Source organism: Rhea pennata, chromosome Z, assembly GCF_028389875.1.
Source record: "Rhea pennata isolate bPtePen1 chromosome Z, bPtePen1.pri, whole genome shotgun sequence".
NCBI lineage: Eukaryota > Metazoa > Chordata > Aves > Rheiformes > Rheidae > Rhea > Rhea pennata.
This window is the reverse complement of record NC_084702.1, coordinates 73130283-73150174: the sequence shown is the minus strand read 5'-3', so window position 1 is coordinate 73150174 and position 19892 is coordinate 73130283. Positions and strand designations below refer to the sequence as shown.

The 19892-nt window shown below is 44.0% G+C and overlaps 1 protein-coding gene across 1 annotated transcript in view; it reads left to right on the top strand.

The window, feature by feature from the left end:
- Positions 1-19892, top strand: part of CELF4 (CUGBP Elav-like family member 4) — a 709411-nt gene that overhangs the window by 626210 nt on the left and 63309 nt on the right. Inside the window, exons 7-8 of the mRNA XM_062599561.1 lie at positions 9786-9933; positions 15367-15516. Of these exons, the coding sequence (XP_062455545.1) occupies positions 9786-9933; positions 15367-15516 (298 nt within the window). The remainder of the gene's footprint in view (positions 1-9785; positions 9934-15366; positions 15517-19892) is intronic.

Sequence of the window (19892 nt, the reverse complement as noted above, 5' to 3'; positions counted from 1 at the left end):
TGCAGGTGCCCAGCTTTCCAGCCTTCTGTTGTGACCAGGACACACAGATTGAGCTGGTTGGGGGCGATAGCTCCATGCTGTATTTTGCCAGGCCCATATCTTCCTGGGCATAATTGTGGGTACCTTGGGAGTGGTCACAGAATAAAATGGCAGTTACTGAGACAAGCACATTTAGGTCAGGAATCATACTCCAGCAGACTTACACCCTTCTACCACTTTATCTCCAAGACTCTGCCTTCTTCTCTGTTTCCTTCTCATGTGTTGGCGTTCTTCATCCCACCCACAAGTTCTTTTTCTAAGTTAGGGCCAAGAAATTCCCATCCTTCACCAAAAGTCGCTTGCATGAATAAACTGCTGGTACAATCCAGCCAGCTCCTTGCATGGGCCTTATGGAATCGCAAGGATGCCCTGTTTCTGTCCTCCAAGCTGCACTCCTTGGTGCTGTTCTGGGCCCCTTTTTTCCCCCTCTTCATCAGACAAATTCCATTTTTCCTTCCATTTTGCCCAGATCATTTTTATTCCCAGTCAATGAGGGAGAAGCCTGCCTATTCCTTGTTCTCCTGCTCCCTTCCTCGCATGACAGAACTGTCTCCTCCCCAGCTGTCTCCACCCCAGAGGGTGTTTTACTGCCCTCCTGACCAGGGAAGCCTACAGTATCAGCAAGGAGAAAAGAGACATAACTGAGTCCAGGCCAGTGGCAGGGGGCTATAACATCTATGCCCCCATATACCAGGAGACTAAACAGGAAGACAACCCATGGGCATCTGGTGATGAACATCTGCAGAGATTGTCAGGCAGAAGATGCAGCTGTAGCATTATGCTACAGGCATCTACTAGACAGGTGCAGGAGTGATAAAGATGTCAGCTGTCCTAATGCTTTAGACCAAAACTCCTCTCAGCTACATTATTTTTAATCTAGATTAATTCTTTTAATTGCCAGGATAAAGGAGTCAGCCTAGATTTATACTGGTATAAAAGAGGATGAACTCTGTCCTTTTACTTGTAACTACGAAAGTTCCCTCCATCAATTTCTCCCCAAATAATACTGGGCATGTTGAGAGTAGATGCTTGAGTGAGTATTTATCTCTGCAGAAAGTGAAAACAGTTCTTGTGTCTGCTTCTGCTCCACTTGAATCCAGTGAATATTTTTCCTATTTATTTCTGTGAAAGCAGGATTGGACCCATCCTCTTTTTTTTCTGGTAAATATGCTAATAAAGGGGAAAGAATAAGTTTTAGATCTTGACCCATTGGATATGACAAGCTGGTGACACCAATTACCCTGGGGACTTCAGAGCTGTCTAAATGATGGGATCACATTTCCGTGTGGTGCCTGTACACCCAGAGCAGGCTCAGATCCTGTCTCTCAATCAGCCTTGCTATCTGTGTCTCTCCCTGTCTGCTTCATCGGAGAGTCTCACACAAAAGGAAAGGAGGGGAGCACCGAGCCTGTGTGACGTTTCTTTGGTCCGATTAATCCACCTCAGACTGCCGGCTCTTAGATACCAGGGTGATTGGCACTTCGTAAATGCCAGCAGGAGATGGAGAGATCGATAGAGGGAGAAGGAATGGGAGGGGCAGTTTTATTCAGCCTGAACTTGCAGTTGAAGTTTAAGAGCTAAGGCAAGTCAAGAGGAGGGAAGGCGAAACAGTGAAAATGCAAGAGCAGGACAGTGGTGACAGCTGCAGCCACTGCCATCAGCAACTTGCGTCACCTTGGGTGAATCATCTGACCCTCGGCATCATTTCCCCACCTACAAAAGAAGATGATGATCAGGTTTATTTGTTTTCCAGTCTCCCTTGGGGACATGGTTGTCTCTTGTGCTGTCTCTCCTTGGTGTTTCACATACAGGCCTGATGGCAACACAAATTTTAGAACTGCCTCAGTGCTTAGTAGTGAGGCCAGGACTAGCATGAGATTCTGGGCTCTCTGGTTTGTGTTTATCAGCTATCCTCTCAACTCTCCCATTGTAGTCCAAGCTTGACTGATGTCTCCATAGAAGAATCCCCAGCAGTCACACAAGAGCTGGTTAATCAGGAGTTTCTAGGGGCCTGTCCCCATGGAGGAGGCTGCAACCTCCTCCAGTTGTAGGTGCATGCTGAATCTCCTCGGAGGGGCAGTCTCAGCCCATGTGCACATCACTGGGACTGGAGTTGCTCCTCTACAAAGAGGTTTTCACACATCAAGGTGGCCAGTTCATCAGAAATGCAGGTGGTACAGCTGTTACGAGATCAGTGAGCAGTTGTGAACTCACCACTTAAATCCCTTTAGCCATATGAGAGCAGCACCACTAGGGAGAGGCTAGGAGTCCATCAGTGATTGACTGGCAGTTGGTGTTGCTAGGACCCAGGACTGATCTGGGTCCCAGTTCCCCTGTAAGTTGCTTCCTCTGAAGCTCAGCAAATGGCCATGCCATGGTTTGCTCACCGCTGCTGCTCACTACCTCAGCTTAACCAACCTTGACCTTCACAGCAGCCGTGGCCTCACATGGGCTAAGCAACTAGTCCTCAGGTTAAGCAACCATATGGCTACAGAGGGAAAAATGTCAGGAAGCAAAGTGTGTTCTCCTCTGCACCTGATTTTTACCTCTCCTCCTCATGCGCACCTGCAAACAAACAAGAAACCACTTAGCATTGACCATAAGTGCTGGTTCAGTAATATAGAAAGTCAGATCAGACCCTCCTCACCTCTTTTGTATAAAACCCAAGGCAAGGCAAGTCCCATGGCTCCATGGAGCTTGTTACCAAGGTCTCTGTATTCTTTTGTTTCAATCTGTAACAATAACTTCCCACGCTCATTTAACTTCTCCTTTTATGAGGCAATTATTTATTTTAGTTCACATATGTATAGGGCACCAGTCAGTTTTGTGGTCAAGTTGCTGTGAATCCGCATCAGCTGGGTTTCAGTAGCTGTTTCCACAGGCTCAATTAAGGGCAGCTTGAGGCAGAGGATTGAACCTAGTGTGTGGAAGAACAGGCTCATGCTCAGTAGCAGAGCAGCTTGTTCGACCTTGATAAACAATGAGGTGACAAGCCTGAAATCATGAGCAAGAAAACTCAAAACAGACTATGAATGGTGGTAGTAGAGTCCTAGCCCCCCAAAAAAGCTGTGGTGTCAAAAGTTCCTTCAGCTCTTTTCTTAAGGAAGTAGCAAGTACTTAGCAGCTGTCTCATGTCGCTGCTGCCCTACAATGCAGAAAAGAAAATGTGTGCAGACCAGAAAGGGTTGGGAAGATGGAAAAATGCAGAAGAGCAAAGCAAGAACAAAGGAAGGAGCCTTGGAAAGTGACAGATACTGTATAAATTATTTAATTTTTAAATTATTTAAAATAAGATCAAAGTCATAAATCAAGTTTGCATAAAAAATGGGATGGGAGTGTTAGCCACGGTCTCCTGGCCAAATTCCAGTCATGGGACTGATTGCATTTCTGCAGCAGGGGACAGGCATAGATTTAGTGAGTACGAACAGACAGATGGGGACAGGGCGACATGGGCAACTGTAACATTTGCTCTCCGGCCTCAAGCAAGTCCTTCCCCTTCAGTAAATCCGAGCTCCCCTAGCACCAAAAGAGTGCAAATGGCTGCAGTTCCTGAACTGCAGACAGTAATTGCAGTAATCTGGGTACAACTAGCACTGCATAGATCTCAGTAGTCGTCAGAAGTGGTCACCTTGGGGTGTCAAAGCTGCAGTGACTCTACAGTGTTGACCATAAAAGCTGATCTGCCCCCTCCACCTCCCTGCCCCAGCTCCTGTGGAGATGAAAGGATTTTTCTTTTAAATGGTCTGAGATAGTGCCGAAGGGAAGAATCATTTCTTCCAATATTTATTCAGTTCATACGGTGAAATTATTTTGAAAGCATATTTAAAAAAAATTTGACTAGCCCTATGAATGAAGGGAAAAATTACTTTATAGGGACTACATAATATATATATTTGTTATTATTTAAATGACCAAAATGAGACAGCAGATTTGATACCAGTTGTTATAATACCAGTTACTCAGATGAGTTTTTCTGATTCCTTCCATAATAGGAAGCTATTTTGAAGCTACAAGACTTTGTAGTAAGGCAAATAGTGTATTTTTGATTGACAACTCTCTGATTCAGAAACTGTGAACACAAAGATTTGGGTTGGGTTTTCTTTTAGGTTTTGGGTTTTTTTTTTTTTTTTTTTTTCAAATTTTTCCAAAAATGAGAAATCCAAATCATTGTGTATCAGATTGCAGAAAGATACTAAGACACATGAAACCATGTGCTGTGCATTTATTTAGGTTTTTCTTATGTTAATTCAATTTAAATTATATTTTCAAAGTAGAAATTAAGTTTCCAAGAAGACATTTTAAAATGTCTAAAAGATCCTTCTGATTTTTTTCAGAATATCTTCTGCTTCTTGGAAGGCTTGAGGGTTTTTTGTTTGTTTTTACTCTCAAAGGCCAGTTAGATAAAACAGACATGAATATGTCAATTCTATGATTTTACCAAATATGAGTCCTCTTACTGCCTGATTTGTTGTGTTACTTACCTCTTTCTGTCACAGGAATACCATGAGGATTAAGTGTTTGTATAGAGCATTAGAGTTGGAAAGCATAAGGATGCTTTTATTACTTTTATTATTATTACTGAGTGAATACAAAAAGTCAAACAAAACATCAGGCTGTTCAGAGACAGTGATAGAAAATAACACTGAAAAAATGAGAAGGTCATCAGATCATTCAGAGTAAGCTTCCACCAAGGGTAGTGATCATCCTATTAAAAAAAAATAGAAATAATCCTTCCCTCTCTTCTTCCCCTTCTTTGGTTTCACGTGGATTTCTTGGGGGGGGGGGGGAGCTTGGGAAGGCTGATGGCAGCAACTTTGCCCTATTTCTAGCAAGAGCTCTTGGCCTTGACTAACTCACTTCATTCCCCCATACACCTAGGAACAGGGTATTATTTCCGTTCACTGCATGCGGCTGCATGATGCTGGTAGCTAGCAGCTCCCTGATGCCCAAGGCAGCTGCCCACCTCCCCACCTCACCGCTGGCCATGTGTCCTCAACCCCTCATTGGACTGACAGCAGCCGTGCAGGGAGCCCATTTGGAGAGGAGAACTGGCAGTCAGTGATGCATTCTTGTTCTGCGTGGTTAACGCTCTGCTAGTGTCATTCCAGACCTGGGTCTTGGCAGTATTGTGCACACATCTGTTCTGGTACAAAGGCAGTGGTGATGCGTGGGGAGGGACCTGCAGTCTTTAGTATCATCAACCTCTTGCTCTGGCATAGCTGTAAGATTGCATCCTTTGCAGCTTTTTGTCTCCTGCGTATCTTAATCTCCCATGCTGCAATAGGACAGATAACCTCATGGAGGTGCCTATCTGTGCATTGATCTGTGCTGAAATTGAGTCACTTCAACTTGAGCTAGCAGAAAGTGGGTGAGGTGACTCCTCCACCCTTCTCTGTTGACCAGTTATCACCCACTACCCTTCCTCATGCTTTGGATCACCTTCTACTAGGAAGGTGATCCAGCTGCCCATCAGTTTCTAAGCCCTGGGATGGTGACTGCAGGTTCATAGTACTAGAGGTGCTATCCATGGGCCCTGACTTGCTTGGTAGCATCTCTTGGTCTCTGCAGGTGGTATATATCTGAGCAATAATAATGGCCAGGCTGGAGAAAGAAGGGGATGAAACTATAAGATTGAGTGGGGAAAAAAGTCTAAATGATGAGGCAAAGATCATGCCAAGGAAGTAACAGAAGTAAAAGGAAATACGTCCTTTTAGCTGAGGAACAGAAAAGCTCCTCTCCATCTCCTTGGAACAGTCTGAGATAATAAGGCTGCTGCCTTTCTGATTAGTGCTCTGTGGCCCCAGTCCTGGCATGGAAAATCTGCATTTCAAATGGCATATTTTAAAGTACACAATACCCAGGGGTCCTGCTGCTATTGATTTGCCTCTGGTGGGGTCACTGCCTCACTTTCTGCAGCTTTATTAACTGGGATCATACAATGGGCCTCTTTCAAAATGAAAGGAGAGTGGATGGGACATTTGTCTTCGGGGGGAGCTTGGAAAGGAGTGGGGTGACTTTTATTTGAGCATACTTGGGAATGCCCTGGGGGTTTTGAAAGGGAGATTGGTGACCCTTGCAGGGCTTACCCTCTTTTCATGAATCTCCCTGGAGCCATGCTGAGGGAAAGGAGGTATGTCTGTCGTGTTAGGTTCTTTCAAGGTGACTGAGTTCCCGTTCTCCCACCCCCATGATGCAACTATACTTGGCCATGCTGTGACCTTCAGTCGCTGGGCTGAGAAGGCCCTTCCTCCCTTGCCGCCTCAACCCTTACCTCTGGGCACCATGCAGATCATCAGCATATTTACCTCTCAAACCAGGGAGGGAAAGGCTGCAGTCTCCAAGACATGAACGAGAAACAGGACAGCAGAAGGGTGATAGGAGTGTTGGCAAGGGCTGTGGTCTCTGGATGTGCTTGGGGTACCCTCTTTAGCCAAGGAAACAGAACCCATTAGCTGTGGTACACAGCCATATTCAGGTTTGGGATGCTACATTTCTTCCTGCTCCAGAGTAGACCCAAATTTACCTCACAAGGTGGCTCCAAGGGCTGAAGCAAGGTGCATGTCCTCTGGGTCATGAAGTGTAGGGTCCCAACTCACTGTTTCTCCGTGCAGGGGGATTTATAGCCTCCAGAGCTGCTCAGGTATCCCCAGAGTGCTAAGCATAGCAGAAATGAGGGGGCCACTTCCTGCAGGATGCCTCCTGAAGCAGAATCAAGTGAACCTAGTTTCCTAAATCACAGGTTAGGGGCCTAATTACTACCTTGTTACTACCTTAGCTTTTTAACCCTAAGTTAAATTCAACCTCTTTGCTCCTCAAGCTCATAATTCAGTCTCTATGCAATTATGGATGTTTTTGATCAAATGTTTCACTGAAACCGACCAGGTTTTAGACATAGTAATCAGCAGGTTAGGAGCGGTTTTGTTTTTTTTCATGAGGAGAGATAAAATACTTTCTTCTTTCTCCCTGAAGATATTTGATGAAATGCCTGAATGACCTTATACTTCAAGAAATAGCATGCATGTAGCCAAGGCATACCCTCCAGACATGGTTATTTCAGTGCAAACTTGTAAGCCCTCTGAATATGCAAGAGACCACACATTCAGGTTAGTTAGCAAACCAGGAGGAGCACCTTCCACTGTGAAGTTAACTCTGAACAGCTAACAGACATCAACAGGCAGGAAAAGAAGTTGCATAAGCCATAAATAATGTCACAAGTGATTGCTTAGCTCTTGAGTGCCAAATGGAGATTGTCTTTGGAGCAGTACGATCATTTGTACTAAGGTGGCAACATATTATCTCAGTCAGGCTTATAGATAGAGCCCAGCTTGGGCCTGTTTCTCCTACAGCACAGGTGAAAAACAAACCAGAAAAGGATTAATACTTTTTTTTCAAATGATTGGGAACTAAGGTCCAAAAATATCTGCCCAGGGTCAAGCAAGGTGTGTGAATGATTTCCTCTGACTGTGTTGGTATCTGCAGCTGAAGTGATCACCTTGGGCTCTAAATACAGCCAATAGGCAGAAACAAAGTTGCACTTCATCTGCCCAAAGACAACTTGATAAAAGGGGGAAATATGAATCTTGGTTTAGACTCCACTGACTGGTATCACATCAACCATAATAGGGGACCAATATGACCAGCTCAGACAAAATCCTGTCTGTATTTAGGTATCTGATGGATAATAACATCAAAATCATAGTCCATTGTTTGACCTAGGTTCTGTAAGACAAGTCTCTGACATGAGGAGTAGGCTGTTACCTGTGGGGCAGGCTGACCACAACACACACAGGACCAGCTGTACATCATTCTGTGTTTTGGGGGTGGGCTTGTACATGCAGCTCTGGTCAACTTTGGAGGAATAGAGAGAAGTCAGCAAAAGCCGGGCCAGAATCAGCAATACTAAACAGATCCTACAGGTACTGCCTCCCAGCCATCATTTACACAATCAGCCACGGAGCCAGTTTTATCCTTAGCTGTCCCAAAGTGAAATACCAAGCTCAGGAAATGAGATATGGGTCAGTAAACACAGCACTGGAGTCAGTCCTGTGTTAAAGATGGACAAATTCCCTCTCCCTCCTTGGCATACTTTATAAAACCACCTACTCAGGGCCTCATCTGGAGAGTAAACTCCAACGATGCCTAGAAACAAATGTTCTCCTTAAAGGGGAATCAGCATTGTGCTATAATAGAGAAGATTGCCTAATCACTCCATCAGTAATTACAAAGAACAGGATATCACTAATTAAAATGTTAAAGTGTCTTATGCAGGGTATAATAAAAAAGAGTAATTAACAATCAAAGGGGAAGCCACTACCTTGCCACCAATCTGCATTAGGTTACAGATAATGATACTATTCAACTTAGGTATAGCACTTTTCATCTGCAAATCCGAAGGCACCCTTATGTGAGGAGGCAGGTATCCTCTGCCCCATTTTGTCACTGGGGAAACCAAGGCTTGTTTACAAAAGTTGTCCAAGATTTTACAGCAGGTCAGTATCAGAGCACACTTTACTTTTTTTTGTGCTTGGATGGTGACAGTTAAATTGACAGCAGTTGAATGACAGTGGCAATTACAAAGTTTCTTTTTTTTTAGTGTATATGTTTATGAATGGCTAATTTAGCTAATATTTCAATATTAAACTGAACAGTAGGGAAGAAACCAGTCCTTACTGGGACTCTAGAGTCTGTTTAATGATGAGCAATATGTCCCATGTGCTTAAACAACAGCATCAGGTGTTGATTTCCTGATGGGAAAGACAGTGAAATCACAGAGCGCAGCAAAATAAAGGCACTCGATGTTCTGGAGAGAGGAAAGCCAGGAGTCATGTCTAAAATCACTGTAAGAAACCATTATTTCCTTCTCTGCCATTATCTTTAAGTCACCCTTTACCAGGGGCTGGAGGATGAACAGAGTGAAGTTTTTCTCTGCTCTTCCTGCTTTCTACAAGTTTTTCCTAAGCCTCCACCACTGATCAGGTGCAGCCTGGCAGGAACTCTGATGCACTTCATCTAGCTCTTTACGCATGTCCAGGAAAGGGCGACAAGAACCAGCTTAATCTAGGTTGTTCTTCACACCAGGAACATTTTACAAGCTCATTGTAGCCATTCTGTGCACATTAACTGGATTGTCTTTGGGCTAGGTTCAGAGTGTAAAATAATGAAGGGAAAGTCTGGTGTTAATTTCAGAAACATTTCCATTATACAAATACATTTGCCACCCTTCAGCTCCAAAATCCTTGCCCCAAAATGCCTGAAAATAGGGCCCTGATTCTCTGACTCTGCCATTTGTGGGTACCCTGAGAAAGGCAGCACTTTGAAAACCTTTTGGGAAAAAATACCAAAATTAAGAAAAACAAAGGGATTTTCCCGGCACACAGTAGTAATCCTACTAGGGTGGGGGGGGGGGGGATCTCTTCTCTTGTTTAGCTCTTCAGAGAGTCCCTCTGCTTGGTTGTGCTGGAGATAGGTGCCCTGCCTGGGTCAGGTTGAAATCTGAGCGGTTTGGTCCATTCTGCTGAAGGTCTTTCGGAGGCCTCCCAGCGGCATTAGAAACCTGATATTTGTCACCTACAGATAACAATAAATCAGGGCCTCAGCCCTACTACCATGGCAAGAAGGAAGGCCAGGGGACAACAGATGTGACGGGGTGGCATCTGGAAAGGGGTGGCTGCCTCGCGGGGCGCCGCTTCCCTGGGCTGCCCTGCTGGTGACCGCGTGATATTTTTTCCCTGCTCTCTTTGTTCCAGCTGATGCAGCAGCAAGCCGCGATCATGGCATCGGTGGCGCAAGGTGGCTACCTGAACCCCATGGCAGCATTTGCCGCGGCCCAGATGCAGCAGATGGCGGCTCTGAACATGAACGGCCTGGCGGCTGCCCCCATGACACCGACCTCAGGTAAGGCCTTGCGCCGGGGCTCGGTGGTGGGAGGCTTGGTGTGCACCTGGTGAGGAGCCAGCGGAATGGCAGCCTTCAGCACGCCAAGCCCAGGGGCTGCCGGCTCTCTGACTGCGTGAGCAGGTTGAGACTGGCATCTCCACTGGTGGGATGAGCTGGGACATGGCTGACTCTGTCCAGCTCTGTCCCCATTGCATCCAGAGCTTGGACCTCCATTGACTGCAAGCTTCTTGCCTCCAAGGAGCTCCACCTATCAACCTGAATACATAGCAGGATCCATATTTGCCTGCTCTAGTGGTAGCTTTTGACCTGTAGACACAGAGCACCAGGTCCACAACTCCTTTTTTTTTTTTTTTTTGCTCAGGGCCCATTGGAGGCCTCCAAGTAGCGTAAGAAAAAGTAACTCATAAAAAAAAGGCAGGAAGGGATTCATTAAGGCCCCAGATCTGGATCAGAGCCAAATCCAGATATCCCCCTTGGATGTGAGGATCCATTCCTTGGTGTCTCAGTCTGAGCTGTGGTGGAAGGCCAAGCTTTGGCATTTAGTTCCAGATCTGAAATGTCCATATGAGCCCCAGAGGAGCAGCTCTCATGCAGAACTTGGGAAGAGGTCCTCCCCACAGGGAGGGACGAATAATAGACACCAATTAAAATACCCCTTCCAGTGCAGAAAGCGATCAGGAATATGAGTGCATGAGGTAGGCTGAGGTAGACTGGAAAACACCCTCCCTCTCCTCCTTCTCCTCATCTCCTCCTGGTTGCCAGAAGATAATACACAAATTTTAAAAAATACCAGTGGCAGTTCTGAACCGCAGCAGGAACTGAGACAAGAGATCAATGCAGCAAAGGCAGGAAAAGCTGACCACATCCCACATAAGACCTGGCAGAACACATTGGTTGCCAGCTTCTTCTTTGCTCAGTGTCTATTGAAACCTCACCCTTGCTGGTGATGGCCATCAGAAGCAAGGAGTGGAGCAGGCCACTTCTTTTGTCTGGAAGTTGCAGGATGCTTTAGGCTCCCAAGTTCAAAAATATTAATTATCCTGTCTTTGTGCCTCAGTTTCCAAACTCAAGGATTGGGGATTAACAGGGGTGATAAAGGTGTCATTGTGGGTCTGACATTATGCTTAAAAGGGCATTGGAGTCCCTGAGTGACAATTATTAACAGAAATGCAAAGCATGGTGGAGGAGAAGGATAACAAGAGAGGGAGCTTTCTACAGCAGCCAGGGGCCGTATGCAGAGACTTGAGAAGTGACGAGGCCAGCCTGGGGGGCAAGGAGGCGGCATGAGGCAGGAGGATGGAGATGGATGTCATGGAGGAATCTCATTGCAGGCCAAACCACTGCAGGAAAGAAGTGAGAATTCAGAGGGTTTGGCAATATACTGTTGACTTGGGTAAAGGAGCAGCAAATTTGCTGGTGTATCTGCAGAGGGCCACTTCTGAGGGACAGATTGGGGCATAAAGGTCTCGTGGGTGATGCTGGTTGTACCTAGAGAGTAGCGCCAGAATGGGACTGCGATCAGAGTGACATGGGATAGAAATGCCCTTGTGTGAACCTGAAGCATCAAGCTGGTCTGGGAAGGACCAGCCTGTTCAGGGGCTGGGTTGAGAAGTAGAAGAAGGCTCAGAAGACTGCCTCAGTCAGCCAGGGGTGCAGGCAGTGCTGGGCAGAGCAAGACCTGGGCCTGCTACTGAGGACAGGGTGGAGAGGACAGAGGCAGCTTTATTGCTGAACATAGTGGAACCCATGACAGACCTGGAGCAGTAAAGGGCCTGTTGATAGAGCAGCCAGGAAAGATACCTTGTGGCTGAGAAACACTGGACAGCAGGGGAATAAGGCATCTCAGCGGTGTAGACTTGGGACCATTTCTAAAGCATCAAGGTCTGCTAACCTCTTGTCAGCCACAGAAAATGTCCCTGTTCACACAGAGCTTTGCACCTCTTTGCAACCTGTAGCTGAGAACAATGTCAGTGCCTGTGGGGTCTGATACCTGTCTTTCCTTTTGCTTATGTTAGAAAATGAGAGAGAAAAATGGAAGGAAGGAAGATAGGGAGGAAGGAATGAAAGAGAAAGATTTTGTTCCTTAGCAACTTATGGATAGTCAAGAAAAAGCACTTGACTCAAAAATCTTACATCATACATTTCAAAATATATGTTTACACAATGTTATATATATAAACAACAAGTTGATGGAGCTACTGCAAATCCAAATAGAGAAGTGGCTTAATTATATGTGCACCCTTTAAACCCTCTGCTGGAAAGATTATCATATTTGCATTAGTTAGATTTGTTTTGTGTTGGTGGGAGCAGAGAGAATGCCAAACAAAGAATGCCTGGAATTCAAATGCTCTGAGGGCCTGAAAAGCTTGAATCCAGGCTATGGTTTGTGATGGCCCCACCACAAAAGAACACAACCTCTATTGCATATAGATACGTCTTGAGAATGAGTGAGTTCTGTGACATAGGTGCGTAAATATCAATGCAACAGCCAAACTGTGTGCCTGCCGTGATATGCAGCACGTGAAAAATATCCCAGCTCTTTTGTGTAAGTTCAGCATCTCTTCTGAGGTGCCGCATGCCCCCTCATTGTCAGATATAGGCAAGGAAGGCTCATGGTCTTTACATGCTTTCTGGAGCACCCATGACTGGTCATTCCTGAAAATATTATGCTGGGTTAAATGACCTCTTGACTTATTTCATGGCAGAAAATTTTGTACTCACCCCATGAGAAATTTTCAGTCATGGAATCTATGTACTTTAGCATTGTTCCATTGTTACACTGAGTAGGTAGCTTCCTTCATGACAGACCTCGCTAATGGTTGTGGAAATGTCCATTCACAATTACTCCTTGGGTGAGATGTTTAGACTTTGAAATGACTCTGTGTATTATTGCAACACCCACAAAGCTTGTGATAAGATGCATAGAAAATGTGTTTCACATAAGTCTAAGCAGGGAAGACTACAACACTAAGCAATTCCTGAGTCGCCAAGAGATATTTGAAGCCTTACATGAATTCTCCTGCTGGCTTTTGTTAGCATTCAGAAAGCCAAATGGAAAATGATCGTTCTGTTTCATAGCAGGATTTCCAGTCATTGAAGTATATCTTTGTTCTGACTTGGAATGAAAATGAAACATTTCAAAGTTCTCTAAATAAAAGGCATTAGAAAAAGAACTTGCTAATTTGAAAAAAAAATTGTTTTGATCTTTTCTAAGCAGAAGGAAAATTGTACTAGAAAAAGGACACCAGTAAACCAGAAGTCCTGGAGGCACTAAAGGCACTGGCTGAGCATAATACCGTTGTGCTGGTATCTTCAGGCCTCTTGGGTCCTTACCTCCCTTTGAGTCTACAAAGCAAGCTGTAGGAGCCAGAATTTGCTTTTCCTGCATTCCTAATCCTGCTGGTTTTCTGTGCTTCCCATCTCTAGGAGAGTAGGTTGTCAGGACATGACCGTGAGTTCATGCTGGTGAGTTCCCAGGATGTGGGAACTTCAGGGGTCTTGGATCCAGGTACAGCTACCAAACTAGAAACAGGATTCGTATCACTTAACTTTAATCATCTGCAAGTTAGTTGTTTAGTTTAAGCTAGCCTTTTCGCTTGCCTGCATGCAAAGGAGAGCAGCAGGTAGTCTCAGAGGATAATTTCAGGTCACGATAACTTTGTGCTGTCTACTGGCATTTTGAAAGTTCCCCATCAAGAGTTACGTTTAGCTCCCACAGTTGTCTGCAATTGCAAGGATGTTAATTTGACAGCTCTGAAAGTTCAATGCAAGTTTTGCATTTCTCCCATTATTGGTATAATCTGGGGGAAAAAGTAGGTCTGCGTAGTTTTATGGTAGCAACTCTGTCATGTGACCATAAGTATTATACCACTTAGTGTTAACTAGGTGGTAGCCTGGTAATAGAAGTTCATTTAGTCTTCCTTCCCTTTCTTCTCCCTTCCTCCCTCCATGCTGTAAATCTGCATCTGGTATAGCTGGAGCAAGGCATCTCGAACTGGGGATGTAATCCACAACTGGCATGCACCACTGCCATTTGTTTTCTGTGGTGGCATTCTGCCAGTTTTACTCCAGCTACAGATCTGACCCCTCCAGGGGTTTTATTTATAAGAAGAAAATTAAAGAATTGTGGTGGATATGCCTAAACTTCCTTACACACACGCAAAACAGCAAGTGCAAATCCCTTGCTGCAGTTTTAGAAAAAAATGATTTACATTGTCTATGCAAATAGAGGCGAGATCCAGAAAAGCAACTGAAATTTTAACTAGCCTTTGTGATTTGCAAGCTGATGGCATATGCTAAAAGCATTGCCTTTGGACTCTGGTTGCCACCACTGGCTCCCTACACCTCCACAGAGGACATTTTTAAAGGCCAACACCATTTGAATAAGAAAAGCAGAAGCAGTAGCTTGTTTGTTCAGGGTTTCAGAAATGAGCTGAAATACTGTCTGTTGCCTGGGCTACTCAAATAAGAACTCATCAAGACAAAAAGCTCATGGATCTGTATTGGCTTTTTAAAGCATCAACACAGATTTAAACAGTTGTTAAAGCATGGTATTGGACTAGCCCATCATTGAACACTGCTATAGTGAAAAAAAGTCTGTAATTGGTTTAAAAAGGGGATTCTTGCACAAATGGTACTTTCAGTCAGTAATATACTGTGACACAGAAACATATTGCCAAAGATAAGATTGGCAAATTTTTAACTTCATGCCTAAAGCTGGCAAGAGAGAAACATCATTTGATAATTATAGAAAGTTTATTTTTCCTCTCAAAAATATCCTGAATAAGTTGCTAGAAGAGCAGAATGTCTACTCATTATAAAAATACATAGGAGAAGATGATAAGGTAGCAAAGGATTCAGTTGTCCCCTCAGAATTTTAATGATTTTTACCAGTAGGTAACAGAATCCTCCCCAAAACCTAAAGATAAGGGTTACTGAGAAACAGCATTATTTCAGCCCTCCCCTACCTTGGATGGGCTCAGGAAAGAGGAGAGGGATATGATTCCATGAAAGAAACAAATCTAGCCCAAATTTTGCCTCTACTGACTGGGAGAGCTCACTCTACTAAGAGAGGCTTGGGCCAAACAGGAAATCTAAAAAACCCATCACTGGCTGCACAAATTGATCTGCCAAACTTGTTAAGATGCTGAAGAAATTCAGAGTAAAGTTACATACGAGACATATACATAAGAGAGTGCAGACAGGCAGCCCACAAAGCTGCCGTCTCCAAAGAGAAACTGAGAGGAGCTGTTGTAGAAAGATGGGATTGAGGGTTTGCCTTTGGTGCTAAATGGTATCTAGGAAAGCCTCCTCTGAGAGCCTCTGCTAGGCTCCATGTAGTGGTGACAGCTGTCATGTCAGTAGCTTTCTCCACCTAGTTATTGCCTCCAATACTCACCAGCTCTGATTTTGTGTTCTCCCCACTTGCAGGTGGAAGCACGCCTCCTGGCATAACTGCACCAGCTGTGCCTAGCATCCCATCTCCAATTGGGGTGAATGGTTTCACTGGCCTCCCGCCTCAGGCTAATGGGCAGCCCGCCGCAGAAGCCGTGTTTGCTAATGGCATCCACCCTTACCCAGGTAAGCCAGACCACTGCCATGATCACAGCCTGCTCCTTCAATCTGGGTTCACTCTAGCATTGGTACTACCACTTGGCTAAGGATTGGGATCCATCTCACCTGACTGCAGGTGTCTAAAAGCTATACATTTAAATCTGGATGACAGGCATCTAGGCTGTGTTGAGGGGGAAAATTTCCTACTCAGGAATGGAGTGCTTATCTGCTGTATGCCAGAAAAACTTGTCTGGCTAATACAATCAGGACACCTAGCATCTTTTTCTATAGCTAAGAGCTGAGCTGGGACTTGACCAGCCCATGCTGGCACATCTCCCAGCTGGACTTCATAAGGGATTGCTCTTGGCTAGTCTTGAAGGAGCAGTGCTAAGCCTGTGCCCCCAGAGGGTTATCATTTGCATCTCTTAACATCCACCATCGGTACCTCCCTCTGGGGTTCATTTGCAGCTAGTGGGGTCTGGGAGGGGAAGTTCAAGGGGCTGAGTGGCTGCTTACCCAAACTGCTCTGTGCTGCAGCTCACACAAGCAGGCAGCGGCCGTTGTTCCCTGAAATGCTGACAGCACCCAATCCCTCCACCTTACAGAGACTGAAGTTCCTGTCACATAGCCACAGAACAGGTTCAGCTTCACCTTTTTGGGGTGTATCACTCCACAACTGCTTGTAGGATTCAAAGACTGTGACTAGTCCAAAAGATGCCAGAGGGTGATTTTGCAAGCCCTGGCAATCAGGAGTGAATCTGGGTCATTAAAGGATACATACCTAAATCTATACCAATACTTATAAATATACGGATACTGTGAGGCTGCAGTCACCAAGAGCTCAGGAATTTGCAAGGCCTTAATGTGCAACTCCATTTTTTCAGGATCTTCAGGATTTGAAATACCCATTTACAGCTCCCTGCTCCAAATTGTACTTCTTCTAGGAAGACATTCCTTACTATTACAATACACATACTACTAGTAATATAATAATACTAATAATAAAAATGTAAATACACTTTTACTAATTGATCCTAGCTACCAGCTGGCAAAAGAGTAGTTTACCCTAGGGCACTCATAGATTAATCTAGTCTGTTAGGAAATCAAACACTGAGTCAAATACTCTGCCAAAAAGCCTGGAAAAAAACCTTAGGAAAAAAAAATAAAAAAAAATCAATGTCAGCCAGTCCTGAAAAACTCAGAAGATTCAACATCACTGGGGATTTTATGAGCTATTAGGGAAAAATATCACAGAAACACAAAAGTCTTACCTGGCTACTGCTCAGACAATGTCACTAAAAGAGCTGTGAATGCAGCAAAGGAAAGCACAGAAACAGCAAGAGTATTGAAAAAAAATAGCTGTTTATCATTCTCCCTGTCCCCCACCTTGTAAACATTTAGTCATAAGTTCAACTTTAAGCAGAATTGAAATCAAGGGATTTACTGTGCTGAAGGTTAGGCATGTGTACACATTTGTAGCAGCTTTGAGCCCTAGTAAGACAGTTCAGTATATGGCATTTGATGGATGTACAGAGCCTGTGGCAGATGAGGTCTTTGAAATAGCTGGGATTCTTAGAAACAGAAGAGGGATGGGAGGGTGGCTCTTAGCAGCTTATGGAAGCATCAAAAGATTGCAGGAGGCCTCAGTATGTTCAGTGAAATCAGCCACAGTAGCAAGAAAACACTCATTCTTTAAGGTTATATAAACGTATGCATCTGTTCATCTATCCATCTAAGTATCTACCTGTTTGCCGGTCTATCATCTGTCTGTTTATCCATCTATTTCCATGTCTATCCTTTTTTCTGGTTTATCTGGCCCATTTTTGCTAATCTTCCATAATACATTACTGTAGATATCAGAAAAAAGATCATAGAATCAGTTAGGTTGGAAGGAACCTCTGGAGATCATCTAGTCCAACCTCCCTGCTCAGCAGGGTCACCTAGAGTAGGTTAGACAGGATGATCTTTTCAGAGGAATCTTAATGATTTGAGCTTTTATTACCATCTCCAAATTCCCCATAGTGTTAAGAAAGGTTTAAATTAAGTATTTCATCTAAGATCCTATAAAATTCGGTGGCCTGAATCTGATTCTCTCTGAGTTTTGGAGAGGATTTCTCAGCCAGCAATTCACCACTGAATCCCTGCACAAACACCAACAGGCTAACACACCTGAAAGGTGAAAGTCATCCTTGCTTCACTTCTGGAGTTCTAGTGGTGAGCAGAAGTACAATATTTAATTCTCCAAGTAATGGGTCAAATCCTATTATAAAAGATTTGCAGGATCAGGCCTAGGAAAACTGGCTTCTTGATATGGTTTTATAATCATCATACCTTTCCTTGGCAACCCAAGCAGGACAAAGTTTCCTTCCAAGCTCCAACTTGCCAGCTCTGGACTCTCTGGCTGGATGCTAGTCTGCAACAAGGCATCCTAATTACATTTCCTGGGATGGCCTGCATTTTAGTTCAGTGAGCAGGCATGAGGAAAGAATTGAAACTCAACAAAGCTTAAAGAATCTCAAAACTTCAGACATTCAAAAAAAATTTTTTTTAAACCAGGGTGTAATCCATAAACCTCTGCCCCAAGGCAGAGGGACTCATTTCTGCAGATAAGAGCAAACATCCACAATTTGGTTTGTATAAAGTTTCGATTTATCTAGGCATATAGGCATGTCTTCAGCAGTACCCTGGTCTTTCCTAGGGCTCAGCCTGTCCCCATTAGCAGTAAAACCCTGAAATCAAGCTCCTTTGTAGCAGGTTGGGTGTTGGAGATGTCATGTGTTTATTCCATTTTATTCTCTTCCCTTCTTGTGAACATTTGTGCACGCTCCAAAACTTTACTCCTTGCCACAGGCTTTATTGAGGCCTCAAGCTTAGCAGCATTTAAAAAAATAAAAAGAATTAGACATTTGTATGGATAATCAGAACATCCACAGTTGCATTAGACTGGATAAAAATGTAGAAAGGACACAAACCTTCATGCTTTATAATATAAACCAGCCACTAATTGTTTCAGATTAGAAAGACATTTTCATCACTGGGTAGCTTATTCCGTCATTTTTCATAATAGTATTTCTTGCAATTTCCTCTGTAGCATCTGATTTTGGTACTGCCCTGTGGTTCTGTGTGTCTGCATTTCTAAATGCAAGTGTAGAAAAAAAATACTAAAGTTGAGTATGCAACTGCACTAACACTGTAGAGAAGAAAAGAACATACTTGTCCCCATCCCAAGTCAGCATCTTCCAAACAACTTTTATTATATATCTCTAGCACTAAAAGAAGACAAGACTGCATCAGTATTATGTACGTAACTATAGTTTTGCTATGGATATGGAGCCATATATTGTTTAATGCCTGAATTTTGCTCTCAGATGCTCTTTTATACTCCACAAAAACCTCAAATGTAGGTTCGGACCATTATAGGCAACAGAAAAATGTGCTTTGTTTCCTGAAAATAGTAAAACAGGACAATCAAAATCTGTAGAGGCATGACATCCATATCATTCAGACCCACGTAAATCCCATTAATTGTACAGTTTGTCTACATGTCCACCTTTGTGTGCAGGTATAACATTTTTGATGTTTCATTTAAATGAAATTAGAATGTCACAGTTTTGCAGTATAAAAACAGGTTATTGTCATGTAGTTGTATTTGCCCTGTATTTTCACTTGCTTTTTTTCTGTCTTTTCCTCTACTCCTTTTTAAGATTTCCTTTGTCTGGAGTAGGGGCATACACAGTATCATTTCAGTCAGACTACCAATGACCCATGTTTTGGGGCAAAGGCAAGAGTAGGTCAATCACCTATCAATTTAGTGTTTGTGTGGTTCTGACTGGGCTGCAGATCCACACGGTACTTCTGGGAAAACATTCCTTGCAGGCATACTCTTTGCAAGCTATGCTCTCACGCTCTTCTGGCTTGGCCAACACATAAAGCCTTGTGGTGCATTTCTTGGCAAGGACAGAAACACAACTGAGCAAGTATTTCCCCTCCCACTAGTCTGAGCCCCTTTGGTAACTGGCATTTTGCTTTATTAATGTCTGCCCTTTAGTCTTTCAGCCTGTAGCACTATTGAACATGGCAATATGTCACAGCATATAGTGGGGACAAAAAGCATAATCTGTTGTGCCGTGATCTTGTGAACTACTTCGCAGCAGTGCAAGAGCATTTGCCATTTTCACATAAGCAATAGTAACAGGGATTGTGCTCTTCTGCCAAAGCTTCCTAGCCACCATGAAATCATGCCTCTCTTGTAACAGTTTATGGCATATGATAACAGTGGCTACCTTCTGCACCGGTTTCTGTTGTATCTCACACCATTAGCCCTCTGCTTTCTGGTAATGGGTCCTGGTTTTACTGGATTCCATCAGGAGGGACTGGCCAAAGGGCTTGCTGCAAAAATGATA